General features: G+C 39.8%; 1 protein-coding gene across 3 annotated transcripts in view; it reads right to left on the bottom strand.

The window, feature by feature from the left end:
- RYR2 (ryanodine receptor 2) overlaps positions 1–21,042 on the bottom strand; it is a 731,966-nt gene that overhangs the window by 225,949 nt on the left and 484,975 nt on the right. For all 3 annotated transcript variants that reach the window (XM_078077755.1, XM_078077754.1, XM_078077753.1), the window contains 7 exons: positions 11,910–12,118; positions 10,850–11,202; positions 9,019–9,133; positions 7,886–8,046; positions 5,882–6,041; positions 5,184–5,270; positions 1,535–1,761 (listed from right to left, as the gene is read on the bottom strand). In XM_078077755.1, coding sequence (XP_077933881.1) covers positions 1,535–1,761; positions 5,184–5,270; positions 5,882–6,041; positions 7,886–8,046; positions 9,019–9,133; positions 10,850–11,202; positions 11,910–12,118 — 1,312 coding nt within the window. The remainder of the gene's footprint in view (positions 1–1,534; positions 1,762–5,183; positions 5,271–5,881; positions 6,042–7,885; positions 8,047–9,018; positions 9,134–10,849; positions 11,203–11,909; positions 12,119–21,042) is intronic.

The raw sequence follows: 21,042 nt of genomic DNA, 5'->3' as shown, positions 1-21,042 counted from the left end.
TGATATATTCACAATAAAGGGAATGACTCATTCACCTAGGAAAGCGTCCTTAGTGAGAGTATAATATAAACTTATCAGAACATGGGTTATTATATGACTTGTTTATTAATATTCATCCTGCACTTAGCCTGGTACACAGTAGGGGCTAAGGATTTCTTTGTGATTATTTGTTGTTAAGCTCTGTCAGGTCCTTAGGTACTCTATCATCCTGTCCATGCCCACCTACCATATCTATGCTGCCCGGCTCACAGGTATTCCATTGAAAGCTTGACAGTGCAGAATTGTTCCAGACCGCACCTCCCAAACTTCAGAATCAGAAGCTTTATGCGATAGAAACCCAAAGTGAATGATTACCCACCCTGTGTACCACCCTAGGCCTCCAGGAAACCACACAACTGTGGGTCTCAGCTGCTAGCACCCAGTTCTGGGGAAGTTATAATTGAGCAGGCTTTCTCCTTCAAAGTATAGTGGACAATGATTCCCATATCTTAACTAGGCCCCCCAGTCTCTCAAGAAGACTGTTAGCCTGGCCGATGGTCAAATATAGATAAACCTGTTCACTGTAGCAACACAGAACATCTGCATTCTAGGTTCTTATTGAAGAGCACAACTTCATCTACTGTCTAATCACTCTCAAACTGTCAGTTTCTAGAAACAACATCTAAGGACTCTACATTGTTGCTGCCACCTTCCAACCCACCCCCCATTATTCATTTTATGGCACCCCATTCCTTCCTTTAAAGCACCTCTCTTCCCTACTAGACCATGAAATCTTTTAAGGTAAGAGCCATGTCTGTTTTATACACCATTTACTATCCAGTGCCAGGGACGCAGTGGGAACTAAGACATATTTGTGGAATGAATGAATAAGGGAAGTCTGAAGGATGTATAGTCTACATCTCCCAACTCTACATTTAGGTCAAGGTAAACCAAAGCATAGACCTCAACCAGTTTAATCTGTCTTCCCACACCAACTCCTTGTAGCAATATTCATACACTTACTTTGGGCTTGGCTATATGACTTGCTTGGGTCAATAAAACATGAATGAATGTAACATCTGCCACAAGCGAAAAGAAGTTCTCAGAGACCTCAGGTGTCTGTTAACCCTCCTGAACATCCATGCTTGGCCACGGAAACCCTATGTCTCAGGCTGGGAGCTGCCCCATCAGCTTGCATCTCAGGGTAAGAAGGCCCACGGACCACACGCATCGCCCACCCCAGCCTGGCGCAGACCTTGTCCAACCGCTAAGTCTTAAGTCAGATTGCAGCTGTACTTGTCTGAATGTTTACCTGCTCTTAGCGGAGATAAAACGAGAGGAAAGAAACAATATCCTATGGCCCCTTCAAGGGTGGTATAATAATTTTGTTTCAGTAACAAAGTAGATGAGAAAGAGATTTCAACTTGGAATATGTGAAATAATATCTCCATTGCCCCCAAGAAATTAGATATTTTTAAGCTTTCTTTTGTATCCCCAGCAACACCCCCGATTTCGAAGGGTCCCAATCAGACAGTAAAGGGCACGCGGGGCTGACCTGTTCTCCTCCGGGATATGAAGAGACATGAACTGCAGAGGATCCAAACACTGCACTAGCCAGCCTTGGCGCTCACTTATTCGAGAGACATCAACCTTCAGGAACTGGTTGGGCATCCTGCTCCACAGGACGTGGGATAGAAATTGCACGTGCAGACGCGGTGGACACTGTGGCACAGGATTTTTGTGCTCACTCTTGAATAATCCCGCCGATAGAGGCATCACATTCTAGGGAATGGGGGGAGCAGAGAAAGAATTAATTTATAACAGTTTTGGGGGTTAATGAAGTAATGACCACAGTCCTGCACAGGAGAGAGATACTGGAAGTAAGATACCCTCCGCATCCAGCAAAGTCAATACAAGAAATAACAGAACTTGGATTGAGTTGCTCCTGCAAGGACAAGAGGAGAAAATATTATGAGAGAACGTATCTAAAACTGGTTGGGGATATTGCTTTCGTATACACTCTCTGGCTACCTGGGAACGCAATGGCAACCAAATATAACCACAGAATTTTCATATTTCTTTGCCAAGCTGGGCCCTCAGTGAAATCCAGCAAGCTTTCAGGCTGCTTTTGGCACCCAACTCTGGAAAGAGTTACATTCACTTGGCTCTCTCCTTGTCTGTCCCGTCACCCACTTCCTCCTTCAACCACTCACCCACTCACTGTCAGGTTTATCAGGCTTTAGTAGCCGGTGGTATTCCGGAGACAGCTCAACAAATAAACGGGACCATTACACAAGGAAACAGAATTCATCAGACATTAACACAATTTATTTGTCGTTCACCTTCCTCCACCTCCAATACATATCATCTTCAGCCTTCCTAATTCCTTCCGTCTGGTCTCAAGGAAAGAGATCTCTACTGCACCAAAACTTATTCGTCCACTTATGACCTTGATACTACCCCCACCTACCTCTTATGGGCCATATAAAAACAATGACCTCACTTTTCCCATTACCTTCAGTGTCTCCCTCTCCCATAAAGCCTTGTCTACTGCATACTTATACACGGTTTCATCCTCAAGCTACTTTCCTATTCTCCCCTGCTAATGGGGGGGAAAAAAAGGCCTGGCATTGCTTTAGGCACTGAATGAACAGAATACACAAAATCCCTCCTCTCATCCAGCTCCCATCTTTTTTTTATTGGAGATAAAAAAAAAAAATAAAGTCAGAAAGCAGATTCAACAACAGACCCAGGATGGAGGAACCAGAAGGCAGGGCAGGAATAATAAACAGAGTAGTTAGAAGGGGAGTCACTGAGAAGGTGATAAAGAAAGACCCAAAGAAGAAGCATGTGGACATGCAGGGGAAGAAACTTCCATGCAGAAGGGATGGTCAATGCAAAGGACCCGAGGAGGAAGTCTGCCTGGCAAGTCTGAGGAAGAGCTGGAGGCCAGGGTGGCTGGAGTGGAATGAAGGAGGGGAGAGCAGCAGGAGATGAAGTCAGGGAGGTAACAGGAGAGCAGACTGTTTAGACTTGAGAACCATCATGAGACCTTGGGTTTTTGTGTTCAGGGAAAGAGGGTTTCAAGCAGTGGAATGGCACAATCTGATTTCTATTTGAGAGCAGTGACAGTCACTCAGATTGTTGTGCGATGAACAGATGGGCAAGGGGGAATTCAGGAGACCCCATCAAGAGGCTACTGGAGGAACCTGATGAGGAATGATGGTGATGGAGATCGGTGTGATCATCAGAAGGGGCGATGGCAACAGGTTGCGGGCCAGGGATTAGCTGGCAGATGGAACTGGGATGCGGAATGTCAAGGAGAGAAGTCAAGCATGACCTCAAGGTTGTGGGCCTGAGCAAGTGGGTTTGCTATTTACTGACATGAAGAGGACTGTAGATCGGACAGGTTAGGAGGAGGAGGTATGATGGTCCGCACTTCTATTTTGGACATATTTAGACATATTTAATTTGCGATGTCTGTAAAACACCCAGATGAAAATGTCAAATAGACCAACATGAGTCAGAGTTCTAAGAAACGACCGCTCTTTTGGTTAAGTTATATATATATATAAAATATATATATACATAAAATATATAAATTATATATATATACGCACATATATACACACATGTGTGTATATATATGTATATATGTGCATATATATATATATATATATATATATATATATAAAACCATCCAAATTTGCTGTCTTTCTCTCATTTTCAGTCCTGAATTTGCTACAATATAGTTTCATCCATCATTTTGCTGAAATTCTTCTGGCAAGGTCACGGAAGCCTTCCTAACGAATAAGAGTCACGGATTCCTTTAGTCCATATTATATTTGCCTTCCTGTGGCTACTGAGAATCTCATTTTACGAAGGCAGAAACTGAGCTCACACAGTTGAAGGAAAAAAAATGTCCAAAGTCACCGAGCCAGCCCTGTAAAACTGCCTATGGTATGCATCCTGATGTGTGCCTTGCATCTCAAATTGACAATTGCAAAATTCAATTCAGTTCCTTTTCCTGCATTTCAACAAGCTCTTCTGCTTATTGCATTAGCATCCCTTAGTTGTCCAAACTAAAAAAAAATAGTAATAACAATAATTTAATCCTCGAATCTTCATTCTCCTTGAGTACTTGGATCCAATTCAGCAACAAATCCTATCAATCCAATTAATTGTCACATTTTATTCATTTCTCGTCTACAACATCTTCTCATTTATCGTTCTCCCTCCATTATGACTTCCACAGCTCTCATCGTCTTGGCCCATGAAGACAGTATCAAATCGGGGTACCTCAATTTTCCTGCCTGTTCTCATTCTCGAGAGAGCAGATACTTCCCCACATTGCCACCTCCACATGACTGCCAATGTATTTTTCCAAAACAGGTTTCATTATACTCAGGCCCCTGCTTCAAGTTTCCAATGGATCAACAATGTCCACATAACAGGTGCCAACTTCTTAGCATGGCATTCAAGGCCTTTCCAGCTTGGACTTGGTCTCCCTTCTATCCACATTAATCTCCAGCCACATCCTGGAAGGCACTCTTGGTTAAGTTGCATTGAATTCCTTAACCTTTAGCACTGTGATTCACATACCTTTGCTTTCTTGCGCCCTCTGTCTAGAATGGCCTTTCCTACTAAATGTATTCTGAGATCTCTTATTCAATGGTTAAGAATCAATCTACATGTCCCCTCTTCCTTTAGCTTTACTTGGTCCACCCTGTCCAACCTCCAACTTCTTTGTTCTTCCACTTGTTCCCACAGTACTCTACATCTGCACTATTCTAGCACTTACCATTATGTGGCAGTTTTGTGTCTTTAAGCCCATTTACTAGCTTACCTGTGAGTTCAATGATTATCGAATGGTATGTTATTTGGCATTTTTGTTCCATATAAGCCTAGTTTTCTTGAATAATATATTTATGATGACCACAGAGAAGCCCTTTTTTGTTCTTAACTATTTTAATGATTAATAAATACTTTAAATTATTGCAGAAACCCTTTCTAATTAATTTCGTTGCCCCAGTGACCTGAAGAAGATTACAGAATTTTCAAGCATGGCTTACCTTTCTTTTAAAGGATCATTATGTAACTGATATCAGTACTAAAAAAAAAATACTGAATTCATTTAAAGAAATAACTGGTATTCCCTAATAAGAAAGACCCCAAATATAATATCAGCAATGAGTCTTTCTTACCTTTATTCTTCCCAACTCAAACTGGAAAACATTGGGACTTGTAGCTTGTGCAAACACTGCAGGAAATAATTTTGTACTTGGCTCCACCTTAAACAAACAAATGAATTTGGTAAGATTAGACAATGAAGGAACACAAAGAAAAAATATTTTCTTTATAACGACTAAGGAACACTTTACAGAAGGGGACTGGACACTTGCATTCTCTCAGACAGATACCCCCTTTCAATAAATTTGGATTATTTAATGGCGTTATCATATGAACATTTCTGGAGGACTGTACTGTTTCCTCTGACAGGCACTGTTATTATTCAAACAGAGATAAAAAGGGCAGAATTAAACTCATCTAGATCTCTTTTCATTTTATTCTAATTTCTTTTTTTTATTTAAGATTTTAATTTATTTGAGAGAGAGACAGAGAGATAGAGGGATCGCATGCAAGCTGGAGGGACAGAGGGAGCAAGAGAATCCTAAGCAGACTCCCTGCTGAGCAGGGAGCCTGACCCAGGGCTCAACTCCATGACCTTGAGATCATGACCTGAGCTGAAATCAAAAGTCGAGGCTTAACCGACTGAGCCACCCAGGCGCCCCATTGTTTTCTTCTAATTTCTGTTGTACTTTTTGGTCTAAAATGTGTTTTTCCTCTCATGGGGAGAAAAGGCTTTCTTTCTGGAAGCACGCCACCATCTCTGCCCACAGACCTGGTAGTACGTGCCCAGCTCCTTGCCGTTGGCGGTGAATGTGAGCAGCCCACTGGCGGCGTCCACCACACACCCGATCTCCAGGCCATTGTTGTTGCGTCCTTGCCCGGGGCTCATGCTCTCACCCGCACACACCATATAGCAGTTGCTGCGTTTGATGCTGAATTTCAAAAAAAAAAAACAAAAACAAAAACCATATTTTCATCTTCGTACGACCACAGACATGACAGAAAGCATGTATATCTTGCAAACTAAACCTAAATTATGCTGCGCAAGCAACAAGCTCATGCTGTAATGGGAGAGGTGCACAATGGGCCCGATTCTGTGATTCTGAGCAAAACTCCATTGACTTCGTGGACATTCTGAATCAGGTCTTACACATCTCTGAATTTCGCACCTAATGGAGACAGGTCAACAAGTTGGAACCAAGTAAAAACTGACCTGCACCTTCCCTCCAAAAACTCAAACCAAACTGGACCTTTTCCTGAGGTTCAAAAAAGTTTAACTGTTTAATAATCATCCAAATTTGCAATTTTCATTCTCATAGGGTTTTGTTTTTTTTTTCTTTTTAAACCACTTGTTCAGGGATGAGAAGCATTCATTTCCAAACACTATCAAAATCCTGAGGCAAATTCTATGTGAGCCATCAGTGATTCAGTATATTTAAAATTTGGCTAAAATTATGCCCCTTTGTGGACAATTTCTGGTGATCTGTTATGAGAGAAAAAATTAGCTAGAATATGCATTAAAATAAGTGATATTAACAACAAACCCTTGTTTCACCCTCACCAAAACCTTTACCAGAGATGGTAATAAACGTGATTTGAGCTTTGCCTCCTTCCCTTTCTCTGCCACAACAGAGTGAATGTGTTCACGAAACAATCAAAAAAAAAAAGTCAAAGGCAGGCAAGTAGGAGGAAAAGAAAAAGAAGGCTGAGATAAAGTCAGTTTCGGAATAATCAAGTTGGCTCTGTTTCTTCGCCCTACTTACATAACATTCGACAACCCTTCCCTACCCTCTTATTTCTTATGCTAAAATCATCTCTCAGGTATCCCATCCCTTCTGTTGGGTTATTTCCTTATACTATTGCCATCTCTGAAAAATCAAATGTGTCCTGCAAGAATATTCCCGGAGACAGGTGGTTTGGGACCCCCATACTGATGTATAAAGCACTCTTGACTGGAGATTTTGGCTCGGCCCACTGTCTCCAGGGCTCCAGTGTTACAACCTGAAGGCAGGGGAGTGAGCTTCCAGTCACCACAAACGATGGTGCAGGTAGAGGAGAGAAGCAAGGTTATGGAGGACTTTTTCTATGAGACCTGTCACAGCAGATCAGAGAGGATGCATGGGCACAAAAGGTAGATGCAAATGGTCAGATCTTCTCTTGTCTTATTCTGCAAGGAAGATAGCCTTCTTCACTTTTTTGAAGGTTTGGTTTGAGTTTGGTTTTGTCTTACAAATGAAAAAGGATGGCACAGAAAGTGTAAGTGACTTACCCAAAGCCACACAGCGAGTCAATGGCAAAGCTGAGGAAAGAACCCACTACTCCTCAGTCTGAGTTCAAATGCGTCCACCTGATCTCAACTACTAGCCCATATTCTCTTCATTTTTTTCTCCCCACCACATAAACAGTTCCCAAGACACATTTCAGACCACAGAGATCTCACATTCACCCATCCCTAATCCCTAAAACAAAGGCTAAGGACAGGTAACCCAAACTGTTAGTCACACAGTGTCACCTGAAGGAATATACAATTTTTACCCAAAAAGGATGCACTGCTCTTACTTCTATAATGTTTTTCACTTTTAATATATTCAGATTCCTTACTGGTTTGTAGGAGTAACAAAAAGGAACTGACATTAATGGTTTGATGATATTGTTCCTATAAATACAATATTATCCTGGACATGAAATCCAAGGTGGGGGTGGAAAAAAACACCTAGGTTTATCAACATTTTCATCAGATATCATTCATGTAAAAAGAAAATTGAGAAAAACCGACCTTTCATGCACTTTTCCCTTTTCGTCTCCTAGAGTAACGGTTACTGTACGAACTCTGTCCAAGTCAAAGCCTGTATCATATTGATGGAAATCTGATGTAATCCAGCCTACCCAGACGTTAGTAGGTTCTTGGCCAGGAAAGATTCTCACTGAGTAATAGTACTGTCAAGACAGTAAAACCAAGTGTTGGCAAAGTAAGAAGAAACAAAACTTTGATATGCAATGTCTTTGAACTCCCTAAGACTGTATTTCGTTGTTTAAAATCATTTGGCCTAATTCAAATGTTATAGGTACAAAGAACTGACACTGTGAGGTAGGTCTGAAAACAGAGCGAAGGGAAATTAAATCACAAATAATGGGAAAAAGAGAAAAGATTTTATCAGAGCAAACATTCTAAGTGATTTGAGGCTTTTTATACTCGTAAGTATGTATGTTTTATGTACATCCATAACATACATACAAATGTATGTGTACGTATATAGTACGCTTATGTAGAAAAATAATCCATGTAGGCAGGTTAAGTTTCATATTAAGTTTACAGAAGCATACTAATCAATGCTGAGTTTTTATGCCTGTCACCCACCTCTTTGAATATGCTTCACCTTTCCTACCAATAACATAATATTTTGACACCTTAAAATCACTTTGAAATAGTTCAGAAGTAATAAGTGAAAATCTAGCTCAAACATGGGGACACTCTACGAGGGGTAGAACTATATATTTTTTCCCATTTGGCATTTTAGGAAAAGTTGTTTTGAAAATGGTAAATGGCAGATGGCAAAATGTGACCTCCAACAAAGTATTTTAAATCATCTTCCTTTAGACATATCACTAAGATGAAGGAAATCATATGCACTTTGAAAAATTAAGTGGAAATCAAAATTTTTCCAAGAAATGGGATAGCAAAATCAGGATTAAGCACACCATGAGGATATTTTGCCTAAAATAGTTCTCTTAGTACATAATATACATCAGAATATACCTATGCTTTTCAAAATTTTGGCCCCAAAAATATAAGCAAATAATTATTTTAAAATAAGCTGACTAAATAGGATGAATGAAAATGAACTCTTTGAAATGCAACACATAATAAGTGACAAAGAGGAGTAAGTGACAAAAGCTGCAACCTCATACCGTGGACGTTTGCATCAAGTAATCGTAATCATCCCGATCATCTGCAAGGACATCTTCAGTGAGTCTTGCAGAATGGCTCGTGCTGTAATCTGGCTTTGTTCTTCTAAGCAAAAATCTGAAATATATTACCGGACTAAGAATAAGCAACATTAAAATGTTCTGCCTCACTGGAACATGAGCATATAATCATGTTAGTAGAGTGGTTCAAAATAAGGGTGATTTTGCTCCCCAGAGGACATCTGGTACTATCTGGAGACATTTCTGGTTGATGCAGCTGGGGGTGTGTGCCACTGACATCTAAGTGGGTGGAGGCCAGGGATGCTACTAAATATCCTTCAATTAACAGGGCAGACGCTCATATCAAATAATTATCTGACCCAGAGCACTGATCACGCTGAGGTTGAGAAATTAGGATTTAGTGCAAAAAAGGATGCTAAAATAACTTGCCTTCTTGTCTATAAAAACATACTACTGAAGAGAGTATACTCTAGAATACTCTCTAAGTTTCAACCAAGAACATAAACATCTTAAAAACTAACTCTTAGGAGGGCACGTTCTGCATGGAGCACTGGGTGTTATACACAAACAATGAATCATGGAACACTACATCAAAAACTAATGATGTAATGTATGGTGATTAACATAACAATAAAAAATTTTTTGAAAAAACTAACTCTTAGGAGAAAATACTTATAAATTATGTATCTGATAAGGGGTTAATATCCAGAATATATAAAGAACTCCTATAACTCAACAACAAAGAAGCAAATAACCCAATAAAAAAAAGGGAGGCAAAGAACCTGAAAAGACATTTCTCCAAAGATGATCCACAAATGGCCTATAAGCACATGAAAAGATATTCAACACCATTAATCATCAGGGAAATGCAAATCAAAACCACCGCAGAGATGTCACTTCACAGCCATTAGGATGGCCATTATCAAAAAATCGGAAAGTAACAGGGGTTGCTAAGGATGTGCAGAAATTGGAACCCTTGTGCACTGTTGGCGGGAATATAAAATGGTGCAACTGCTATGGAAAATAGTATGAAGGTTCCTCAAAAACTTAAAAACAGAACTAACAGCAAGTCCACTTCTGGGTGTATATCCAGAATAATTTGAAGTAGGGCCTTGAAAATATATTCACACATGCATGTTCCTATCAGCACTATTTGCAACAGCCAAGAGGTAGACTCAATCCAAAGTCCATCAATGGATGGATGGATAAACAAAATGTGTCTGTACTCAATGGGGTAATATTCAGCCTTATAAAGGAAGGAAGTTCTGACACATGCAGCAACATGGATGAACCTTGAGGACATCACACTGAGTTAAGTCAATCGCACACAGAAGAAAAAAAAAAAAAAACAACAGTATGATTCCACTTCATAAAGTGGTCAGATTCATAGAAATAAAAAGTGGAACAGTGATGACCACAGGCTGGCGAGGAGGTGGAAAAGGAGAGTTGTTTAATGGGTACAGAGTTTCAATTTTGCAGGATGAAAAACTTCTGGAGACCTGTCTCACAGCAATGTGAATCTATTTCACGCTACTCAACTGTATGCTTAAAAAAAATGGCTAAAATGGCAAATTTTGTTATGCGTTTCTTACCACAATAAAGAAGTGCCTTAAATAAGTAACTCTTGGGATAGATTATGTCTGTGGTAACAAACGAGATGGCAAACAGGTTGCTTTCTTGTCCCCTGTTGAATCCTTTATACGTAGAGGAGGAGGAAGAAGAAGTGGACACTGGGAAATCCCTTGCTCTCTCCTGTATACCCCTCCCCACATAATAACTACACATTTAAAATCATGTTGCATGGATCAATGACCTTTGTTTCAGACGAGAGGGCTTTTCCTGAGCATAATCTTTGTGGTTATTGAATTCTGGTTTTGTGGCTTCCTTGTCTTTGTCAACTCGATCTGGCACCAGATGGCCATGAGCGGTCTTCATTAGAACCTCAAAGTCAGAATCTGCATCATAGTCCTCAAGATCATTCTTGGGCCCAAAGAGGCCGGCACCTGGGAGTCCTCCTGCCACCGTCTTGGAGAAGACTTCTGCACACTCGATAGGCATGCTCAGGCGATAGAACATGATATCGGTGCTGCTCTTCTGAGAACCAAAGGACTTCTGAGTCACCTTCAAACACGGAGAACTGTCTATGGTGCCGTCTATTCTGGTTACCTAGCAAATGAAGAAGCGAGAGCTCAGATGTGAATCAACACCGTCGACCTCCTGATTCTAAAGATCGCTAACAGACATCACATCTTTCAAACCCTGAACACGGCCACGCGTGGCATAATTTTGCAAATGACAAGATTAAACACAGGGAGTCCTGTGTTACAGACTCATAGCTCTGCTTCTGATTCCAAGGACAGTTTGGGAAGTCCATGTTACAATTATATTTATTCCTATTGAGCCTGGTGTTGACTATATAAAAAGAGAATTGATTATTGTTAATCAGTCTAATCAGGTACTCATAAAATACTTAACATCAGAATCTAATGCTGTGCTCAGATTCCACTACTATGTAGCACTTTAGGGCCACCTTTTTAAGTAAGTGGCAATAATTGTCCAAGGGGGAATTCCCATGCATAAAGACATTCATCCCTTGTTTTTGGCCATGGTCTGAATTTTTTTTTATTATTATGTTATGTTAATCACCATACATTACATCATTAGTTTTTGATGTAGTGTTCCATGATTCATTGTTTGTGCATAACACCCAGTGCTCCATGCAGAACGTGCCCTCTTTAATACCCATCACCAGGCTAACCCATCCTACCAACCCCCTCCCCTCTAGAACCCTCAGTTTGTTTTTCAGAGTCCATCGTCTCTCATGGTTCATCTCCCCCTCCGACAATGGTCTGAATTTTAAAGAAAAAGCAAACCTCGATATGCTCATGATTTGATGGGACCTGGAGAAACTGAGGAAGCCTCTTGCTTAGCCACATGGTAATATCCCTGTTTGTGTTAACAGCAAACGGCTCATAGCCCTCTTGTAAGCCACAGATGGTGAAATATTTCAAGGTGCTGACATCCTTTCCAAAGTTCATCCTGCCCACTTGAGCCACTCCAAGGCTACAGGCAGGAATGAATCCTGGGAAGAAAAAAAATAATCAAATGTTCAGTATCATTCGTATGACAGCCTGTTTGTATGGAATTTCCAAAAGCACTGCTCCATTACTCCTGTCTTTGGGAGAGACGGTGGCATAAGGTAAAACAATATTTGGAGAAAACAGACCACTGATGCTAAGTATTAAATGTAAGGGTCAGAAAACCAGAGTTTGATCATAATTTACTAAATGTGGCCCCCTAGATTAAGACCCTTCTTTCACCCTGGACTTCTGTAAAAAGAGATAAGTGCTCAGCAACCCCCAGTCCTCCAGGGATCTTAGGGTGGACAATAATAGAAGGATCTCCTCAACCCACAGCCTCTTAGCTCAGGAATGCATGGGACCCCCCCATAGAGGGAAGGTAAGAAAAGTAAATGCCAAAGTGGGTTGCTCTTCAATCTAGAACAAGCATTTGAAACATGCAAGTACTGAGCACAGCCTGAGACACAGATTTCTTCACATATAACTCAAGGAAAAAAGATTAAAGGCAACATTTTTAAAAGTTTTCATTCACTTATAGCTGCTTTTGAGTTTTGAGGAAAATTGTGCCTTTATCTGGGGTACACTAGAACTAAGTGTAGAAAACACGTAAAAAAAAATATATAAATAAATAAATATTCAGAAGTAGTTGCTAAAATCCCACTGAAACTCCTCCCATCTGTCCCTTTCCCTTTGATGTCACTGCCATTACAGATTAAGTAAGGCAATTCACATCTGACCTAAATAATTAAGATATGAAATCAAAGTGTAAGTTAAAAGTAAACAAGAAACTAAATCAAAAGCAATAGCTATATGCAGTAGGGGCAAATATCAAAATACTTCATCAGCTAATCTAATGTGTGGCAGGTTTAGTAAATCTTTCCACTACTGAATAAAAAGGGGAAAGTACATTAATTCCGTTCATTGTTTCTTTGAATTCTTTGGAATCAATTGTCTTTAGCAAGGGGCTGAGATGAAATTTTTCAGTGTGGAGGGTATATGGAGGGATGTTTATGTACTCTTCATTTCCTTCTAGAATATTTCACACAGAAATTCAAGTAGTCAGTACAATAAACAAGGTCAGTATTGGAAAACAGACTACAGAGCAGAGGATCTAATTTACCGATCAAAAAAGCAGTGGATCCTAAGAAAAAAACTAGCAATTGTCTGTCTACCATTATGATTTATACTTCTTCCCTTGTTGAAATTAGTGGCAATAAAAGCAATATATAACCCTCAAAATAGCATGAGACAGTAAAAACTGCATCCTATAATTCATAACGATCTCACTCGGTTTGTATTCATCACACTATATATGCAAATAAATGGTTGTAGAATAGTGTTACCGACCAGGAAGCAAGAACACACCCAGCTGTGTGCAAGGAAGCGTGGATGATGAGTTTCTAGTTAAAACTAAAACCCACAGCTGTGTCTGCAGCTGTGACAGCTCTTGAAGCATCAGTCAAGGGAAATTGTTTGAAATAAGTGTCCCCAAAGGAATCGAAGGAAAGGACTGGATAAATACAATAGACCTGAGACAGCTTGAGCCACATTTGCACAAACTGGCAAATCGAACACCCATTTGACATAAACTAGGGGATACCAAGATAGAAACATCTCAGATTGTAAAGACTTATTTCTTGCCAGTCACTTTACGTGTAGAAGGAATCCCTACCCTATAAGTGAAGCTATAAATCCCTGTATAGATCTTTGGGTGTTTTTTATACTAATACCTGAATTTTTCTGTATGTTGAGATATTTTGATTTAAAAAAAAAAAAGTAACTTGGGTTGCCCACAAAGATTCAAGTCCCAAACTGTTCGCTATGGCTGCATTTATGATCAGAGAATATTGATTGCACAATAAATGTATGTTTTTTTTCCTTGAGATGTAATACTATTTAGTCTTTGAATCTGGTTTTCAAAGGTTCATTAATATATAGAAAAAATATTCATAATAAATATTTTATGAAAGAAAGATACAGCATATGATTTATTTTTAAACCTGGGAAAGCATTAGAAATTTTTTTTAATTAAAAAAGTGACAATGAAAAAAAAAGTTACAGAATGAAAAAAACAGTTACAGAATGGTGGGATTTTTTAAAACTCTTTGTTCTTTCTTTTTCTGCTTCTCAATTTCACAAACTGTCTTCACTGAATATGTATTTTACTATGAAAACAAGTGATAGCCTTTGTAAAAAATAAAGTATTCATTGAATAAATTGGAGAACCGGAGTATACCTACATCTTTCTCATAGAGAAACATGTAAGAGTAGTGTGGGTATAAAAAAATAGTCAAACAAGTTCAGCCTCTTGAAGCTCAAGCTCTCTACGCTGCTGGGTGTGCAGTGCGTTCAGTACCAGAAATCTTGCCAATAAAATTGAGTTAGTACAGGAATTATGAAGAGAAATTTAGTAATATGCATTAAGACACTTTCAACCACTTCCTTATGCAAAAAATACTTAGGAGCTGCTGCCGTGGCCGGAAACTGGGAATAATAGTTGACTAACACACAGACATCAGCCCAAAGGTTCTCACAGTCTACTGAGGTGGGAAGACAGGCAAAGAAGTTCTACCTCCTGAGCCATCTCCGGAGATGGGGTGCTAAGAGCAGAGGAAGGGGAGAGCGATGAAATTCAGGCAGGTTGTCAGAGGAGTTATCATCTGAGAGGGCAGATGGGCGTAGGTCCTACGAAATGACTAAGAACACAGAGCTTCGCATCTGAGAGACCTGCATGAAAATCTCCTTCCACCAAATCTCAGCTATTTGACCTTTGACAAAGTCCTTAGATTCTCTAAGCTTTAATCCTTTCTTCTGTAACATCTACCCCACAGGATTACAGTTTTAAAAATGAAATCCTCTGTGGATAGTGCTCAAAACATGGATGCTCAGTGAACAAAATTTAAAAATTGGGGGGGGGAGGTAAAAGTAAATATCCACAATAAAAGAAATGGACAATTATGATATATGCACAAAACTGAGTATGTGCGGGCATTAAAAATCATGTTTAGGACTCATCAGAATGTAACTGCAGGCAGAGAGAAACCAATATAACAAAATAAAAACAAGTGGTGATTCCAGCTAAGAGTAAACAGGTGTTCACTGCACTATTCTTGCACTTTTCTGAAAGGTTATTTCTCAAAATATAAAGGTGGTTAAAAAAATCAAAAGTTAAGTTTAAAATGTTTTTATATTGTGGAACAACATTTATAATATTAAGGTAAAAAGGTAGCTGGAGAAAATTATTTTTACATCTCCATGCTTTAAATGGAAGAAAAATACATTGAAGTCAAATTTCTTTCTGGATAAAGGGAACCTCTACAGTTTTTAGCCATTTTCATTATACTCCTTTGTATTTTCCAAATATTCAACCAGAATTTATTACTTCTTGATAAATAAATAGATGTAATTTTTCATTAGTTTACAGCAGATACACACTTATACATGGTATTTTTACTGCTTTTCCTGTTTTAGGTCCCTTTCAAGGAATGTATTCATGAAAGTATATCCATATGTAGAAACTGGCACATGGTTTTTTTTCTCTCTTTAATTTAGATGAAGAACTTAATAAAAGTTAAATCATACTGTGACTTCTGAAGATGCAGTTTTATCTGTTTTGTTTTGTTTGTAGAGGGGAGGAGAAAGAGAGAGAGTGCTAGCTGTGGGAGGTGGGGAGGGGTGGAGGGAGAGAGAGAATCTTAAGCAGGCTCTATGTCCAGCAAGGAGCCGGATGAAAAGCTCCATCTCAAGACCCTGAGATCATGACCCGAGGCGAAATCAAGAGTCAGGCACTTAACCAACTGAACCAACCAGGCGCCCCTGAAGATGCAGTTTTCCTAAAACTTCTGTGATAATAAGACAACCAGTATTTCTAAAAATTGCATGTTTTTAAATTAGCGTATGCACAGCAGGAGCAAACGGATGGCCATGACATCAGGGAAGAGTGTGGAGGGAAACAACAGGTGCTTTTCAGTCACATGACAGAAGGGCCAGGCCTCAGGCACTTGCATTTGGCCAGTACGTGGCAAAGTGCCTAGCAAATAAAGGTGCAGACAATGGATGACATGCCCGTCACACGAGGCTCCCTAGTAGTAGCGAATGGTCCCTGAGTGTTTTTATCTGATGCTCCTCTCACTGAACGTTAACAACCATCGGTTGAGATAGGAATCATTATTATCACTTTCCTGACAAGGCAACAAACCTTTTAGCTTAAATGACTTGCTCACAACTAACTGGCCAGAGAAGAAACCCAGGCCTGCCAGATCCTAAGGTCCATGCTTTAAGTCAGGGCCACACATAACCAGAGAGGAGAGATTTTAGGTTTCGTGGGCCATACAGTCGGGCAAAACTACTCAAACCTGAGTTGAAGTGCAAAAGGGACCATATAATTAAATGAATGTGACCATATTCCAATACAACTTTATTTACAAACACAGGTGGCAAGCTGGATCTGCTTCAGGGCTTGGTATGCCGACCCCTGCTGTAAGTTACTATTCAACATTGTCTCCATACAGTATCAGGTCCCGCCATTCAGTAAGTATTTAATGAACACCTACCATGTGCCAAGCACTGTTCTTGGCTGGAGATACAGCTGTGAACAGAATGGAAAAGAGTCCCTTTCTGGAGCTCACCTTTGGGTAGGCATACTAAGGTAATAAACACAGTTATATATACATATATAAAATATAATGTCAGGAAATGATAAATGCTTTCAAGACTTACTGAATGTTTGCCATAAATTAAACAAGATGGGTTGATAAATGACACTCTTAATAACTGCCCATAGCAAAACAGGATAACTGAGGTTCCACTCTTTATTAGTTCAAAATAAGCTGAACACACAAATACTCCCAACACGAGAAAACAGATTTCCACAAATTCAAGCACATACCTCGGCATAAGTAAAATTTTGGTCCTACCTTCCTGTGCTTTGCGTTCTCCATCTTCCATTCTAGTTACCTGAACTGACACCCTGCAAATAACAAAGCCTGGTGCTAGCTAAGGGAAGTTTTCTTCCTGGCAGTGGATCTTAAATTTAGTACACATGAGTCCAATTGGTTTCTTGGGACTGAGCCAGACCCACCCTAGCCATTTGTAAATCTGTTAAAACAGTAGCTACAACGTATGGTTAAACTGCTTCCTCCAACAAAAGACAGATGGCTTCAGCAAATTTTAACTTTCTCCGTTGATGAGCCTCCCTGTTCCGGAGCAGAGGGGTGTGCGACAAGCGTGCAAGTCCAGCAAAGGAATTGGCAGTCACAGGATGTGGGGGTGTGATGCGGGCGTGAAATCTGTGGCGGGGGCTAAAATGAAAGAAGATAAAGCAGATCACAAGCATACCAGCTTGTTGTAAGAACATACGGTTTCAGACTTCGAAATTTCTGAACTGCAGATACGAATCCACATTTATAACCCAAACCAAATGGCCGGAAGCAGTAAAAATGGGCAGTATTAGACTAAAATGTACATTTGAATTATTTGATCAGAAGGAAGAATAACACTTAATAGTGGCTTAGTATGTGTCAGATAATATATAGGCACTTTGCCATTATAAATTATTAACCTCATTTTTCAAGATGAGGAAACAAATAAGATGTTAAATCATTTGTCTAAGGTCCTGTAGCTGGTTAAATAGGAAGCAAGACTTTGAATCAAGAATGCAAGAAGGAGGATAAAACAGAAATAAGACATACCTGCCTTAGACTTCTGGGATCTTTAGAACTGGAAGGGGCATAAAGAGATCATCTCCAGTTAGAGCTTTTTATTTTAAGGAAATAAAAACAGAGAGGCTATTTGCCCAAAGCCATACAAGAATTATTACTTTCAGAATTGGGCCTAGAACCCAGGACTTCAGACATGAAATCTGCTGCTTCTATTCCACTTTGGCTTAGAAAATGACTTAACAAATACACTGAGTAAGAACTTTTGGAATTTATTATGTTTCAAGTGTATCTTTAGTGCAAAGACTTTGTATTACCAATTTTGGCACAAATAGGGACATCCCTATACTTTCCTCCTGGCTCTGGGTTCACTTCAGATAATCAAGATCAGTAGGCAATTTTATTTTTGCTGCTGAATACTATTAAGTGTCCTCTTTTCATCAACATACACAATGTAAATGTCAATTAACCGGTCAGTTTAAGCTAAGCAGGGTTTGGTTTTCACTGAACTCATCGATCAATTCACAATGAATTTCCCCAAATAACATGTGTAGAAAATATACACGTGAACTCAAAAGACAGAAACCAGATCATCTGAAATTTAACTCCAAATAATCAAAATAAAAGTTCCCCTCATTTGTTAAAGTCATACACATTTAAGAGTTTTATTCCTGGAGAAGTCCAAAGAATTTCCAGAATCTCTCTTTTCTGATTCTAGACGAAACTACGAAACGGATCATGCCAGTTCCCAAATTTTCAGACTCTAGAATTTGTCTACCACTTTATAACTAACTGCCTTTATCGTCACTCAAAATATCCAGTGTCCCAACACAATTTTGCAGCTGTTTGGATGGCCCCACTGCAGTGACTCAGTCTTGACTTCTTCTCTCAGCAAGTGCTCATTTTTAATTAGGGATATCCTTAATAAGCGACTGTCCCAGGTGGGATACAGACGTGCATCTGAGTCTGTATCAATGGCAGGTTTCGCAGTGACACTTGTGACAGGAAGGACAGATGTCCTGGGTGAGCTGGAAGGCGGGGATCTGGGACTGTCCGTCCTTCTGCTACTCTTAACTTTATGTCATGTTGAAAACCTTCTAAATCTGTATCCACGAAGTGGTTAAACTGTTGCAATATTTCAACCAGCATAAAAAGAATATGTTAGTCTGCCTCCATGCTCTTGTTTGTTTCCTTCTTTCTTTTTTAAAGGCAGCATGATAAAATCAGTAATGGAAGGTTATGCTTCCCTTTTTCCTTAGAGAGCTTTTCAGCCTAAAGCTACGCCATTACTTTAATTACAACAATATTCTTCTGTTTTTTTGCTCCCGTGGAAAGGAATTCCATGCGGTCTAAGCCCCGGGAATTCAGTCTTGCTCGCTGTCCTTCCAGGTGGCAGATAGAGCATCATAAGCATCAGTTCTGGATTTGATTATAATCATTACAGATGTAGAACCTGAGGGCCCTGGGCTGATCTTTACTTACAGAAGAGCTGAGGAGGCTGAAAAAGCTCCAGAGTGATGAGGCCTTTACACAACACAAGATAATGTACCTACAGCCGACTCTGTCAAAAGCAGGTAATCTCCAGACAAAATAACCATTCTTTCACCATATGGCAAGATTTTAAACGACTCTCTTCCTTGCTTTAAATCAAGGGTATGATTAGCTCTTCAAACCACTGGTGACAGAAGGCTCCACACATAAATCATGAGTGCTACTCGGTTAGCAGGGGACATGTGCTCGGTTAGCAGGGGGGCAGTTTATCAGTTTCCTCGGGCTGCCATATAACAAAATCCCACAGACTAGGTGAGTTAAACAACAGAAATTTCTTCTCACATTTCTGGAGACAGAAAGTCCAAGATCAGGGTGTCCATGGTTTGGTTTCTCTGGAAGCCTCTCTCATGGCTTGGGGATGGCTGCCTTCCCATGGCCTTTCCTCTGTGCATGGGCACCCCTGGTGTCTCTTCATCTTCTTATAAGGACCAGTCATCCCTGATTAGGGCCTGACCCTTATGAACTCATCTAACCTTAATGATTTCTTTAAAGGCCCAAATACACTCACATTAGGGGGTTAGGGCTTCAACATATGAATCTGGGTGGGGCGTACAATTCAGGCCATAACCGATGGGATTGAGACGTGGTTGAATTCAGAATGCTGTATTCACCAGCAGACACATCTTCTCTGAAGCCATGCTTGCTGGGCCTCATGGAACCCCGAAGGAACCCCTGGATCAGAAGAATCTGAACTCTAGGAAGAATTTCATTTAATACTCACACAAGGCATTTCTTCTTATTTTTTTTAAGTAAGCCTAGCTGATTTTTCATAACGCTTCAGGAGGTAGCAAGCCCCAGCAGAAGTTAAGACATGCATTCATCTTCATGGTAGTAAGAATTGGCTCATATTATATAGGTTCTCCTTTCAAGTAAGTGTGGGACATGAGTTATGTATTAGAGAAAATTCTGTACACCATCAGTGTGTCAGGGAAATGTCATACCGTTTGCATGTTTCACCACTGTTTCTTTGACTTTGTTTCCTTTTTTCTTTATTTTTGCTATTTTGTTTTGCTTTTCTTACATTTATATTTTTCTTTATAACTATATTTTGCGAGGGAATCTGAAATTTATAGTATGTGACAATTAAGAAAGTGACTGAGTAAAGCTGGTCAACAACCAAACTAAAGAACAAAGAAAGGAGGGAATGCCTTTTAAGTTAGCGTATAACTATGTTTACTACTCATATAATTTTAGGGGGATTTGATAATGCTTTAGTATAAATGAGGTTTAATTGGGAGGCTCAGGGATGCATCCATATTATTCCAATTGAAATTAGCGATAATTAGTTTTGATCTATGGAAATTTGCCCTATGAGTGGGCTTTTAAGTAATAAATTATCCTCATAAGGCAGGGAAGAGGGCACAGGACTAATAAAAAGTACCATTAGCTATGAGCTGGTATTTGGGACTAAGATTCTGTTTTTAAATCGGGGTACTGAGTTACATCATGCATGAACCACAAGATTTCCTTCAGCTTCTCCAGAGACCTAGAGAAAAAGCCACTGTCTAGTCTTCCTGGCTTCTTTTCTCTAGGCTAATAAACCAAATCTCAGGCTTTGAGAGTTTGCCATTCTGATGGTACCAAAAAGCAAGAGATAACACCACCCCAAAAGCTCACCAAAGAAAATGTCATTTCTCCCTGAGGCCTGAAGCAGCTTTGAGCATTCAATGAAGGACTCTTCCCTCCCTGAGGTGGCCTCAGATTGACCCTAAGAATGG

The sequence above is a fragment of the Halichoerus grypus genome, chromosome 7 (assembly GCF_964656455.1).
Source record: "Halichoerus grypus chromosome 7, mHalGry1.hap1.1, whole genome shotgun sequence".
Lineage (NCBI taxonomy): Eukaryota > Metazoa > Chordata > Mammalia > Carnivora > Phocidae > Halichoerus > Halichoerus grypus.
This window is presented reverse-complemented; position numbering and strand designations above follow the sequence as displayed.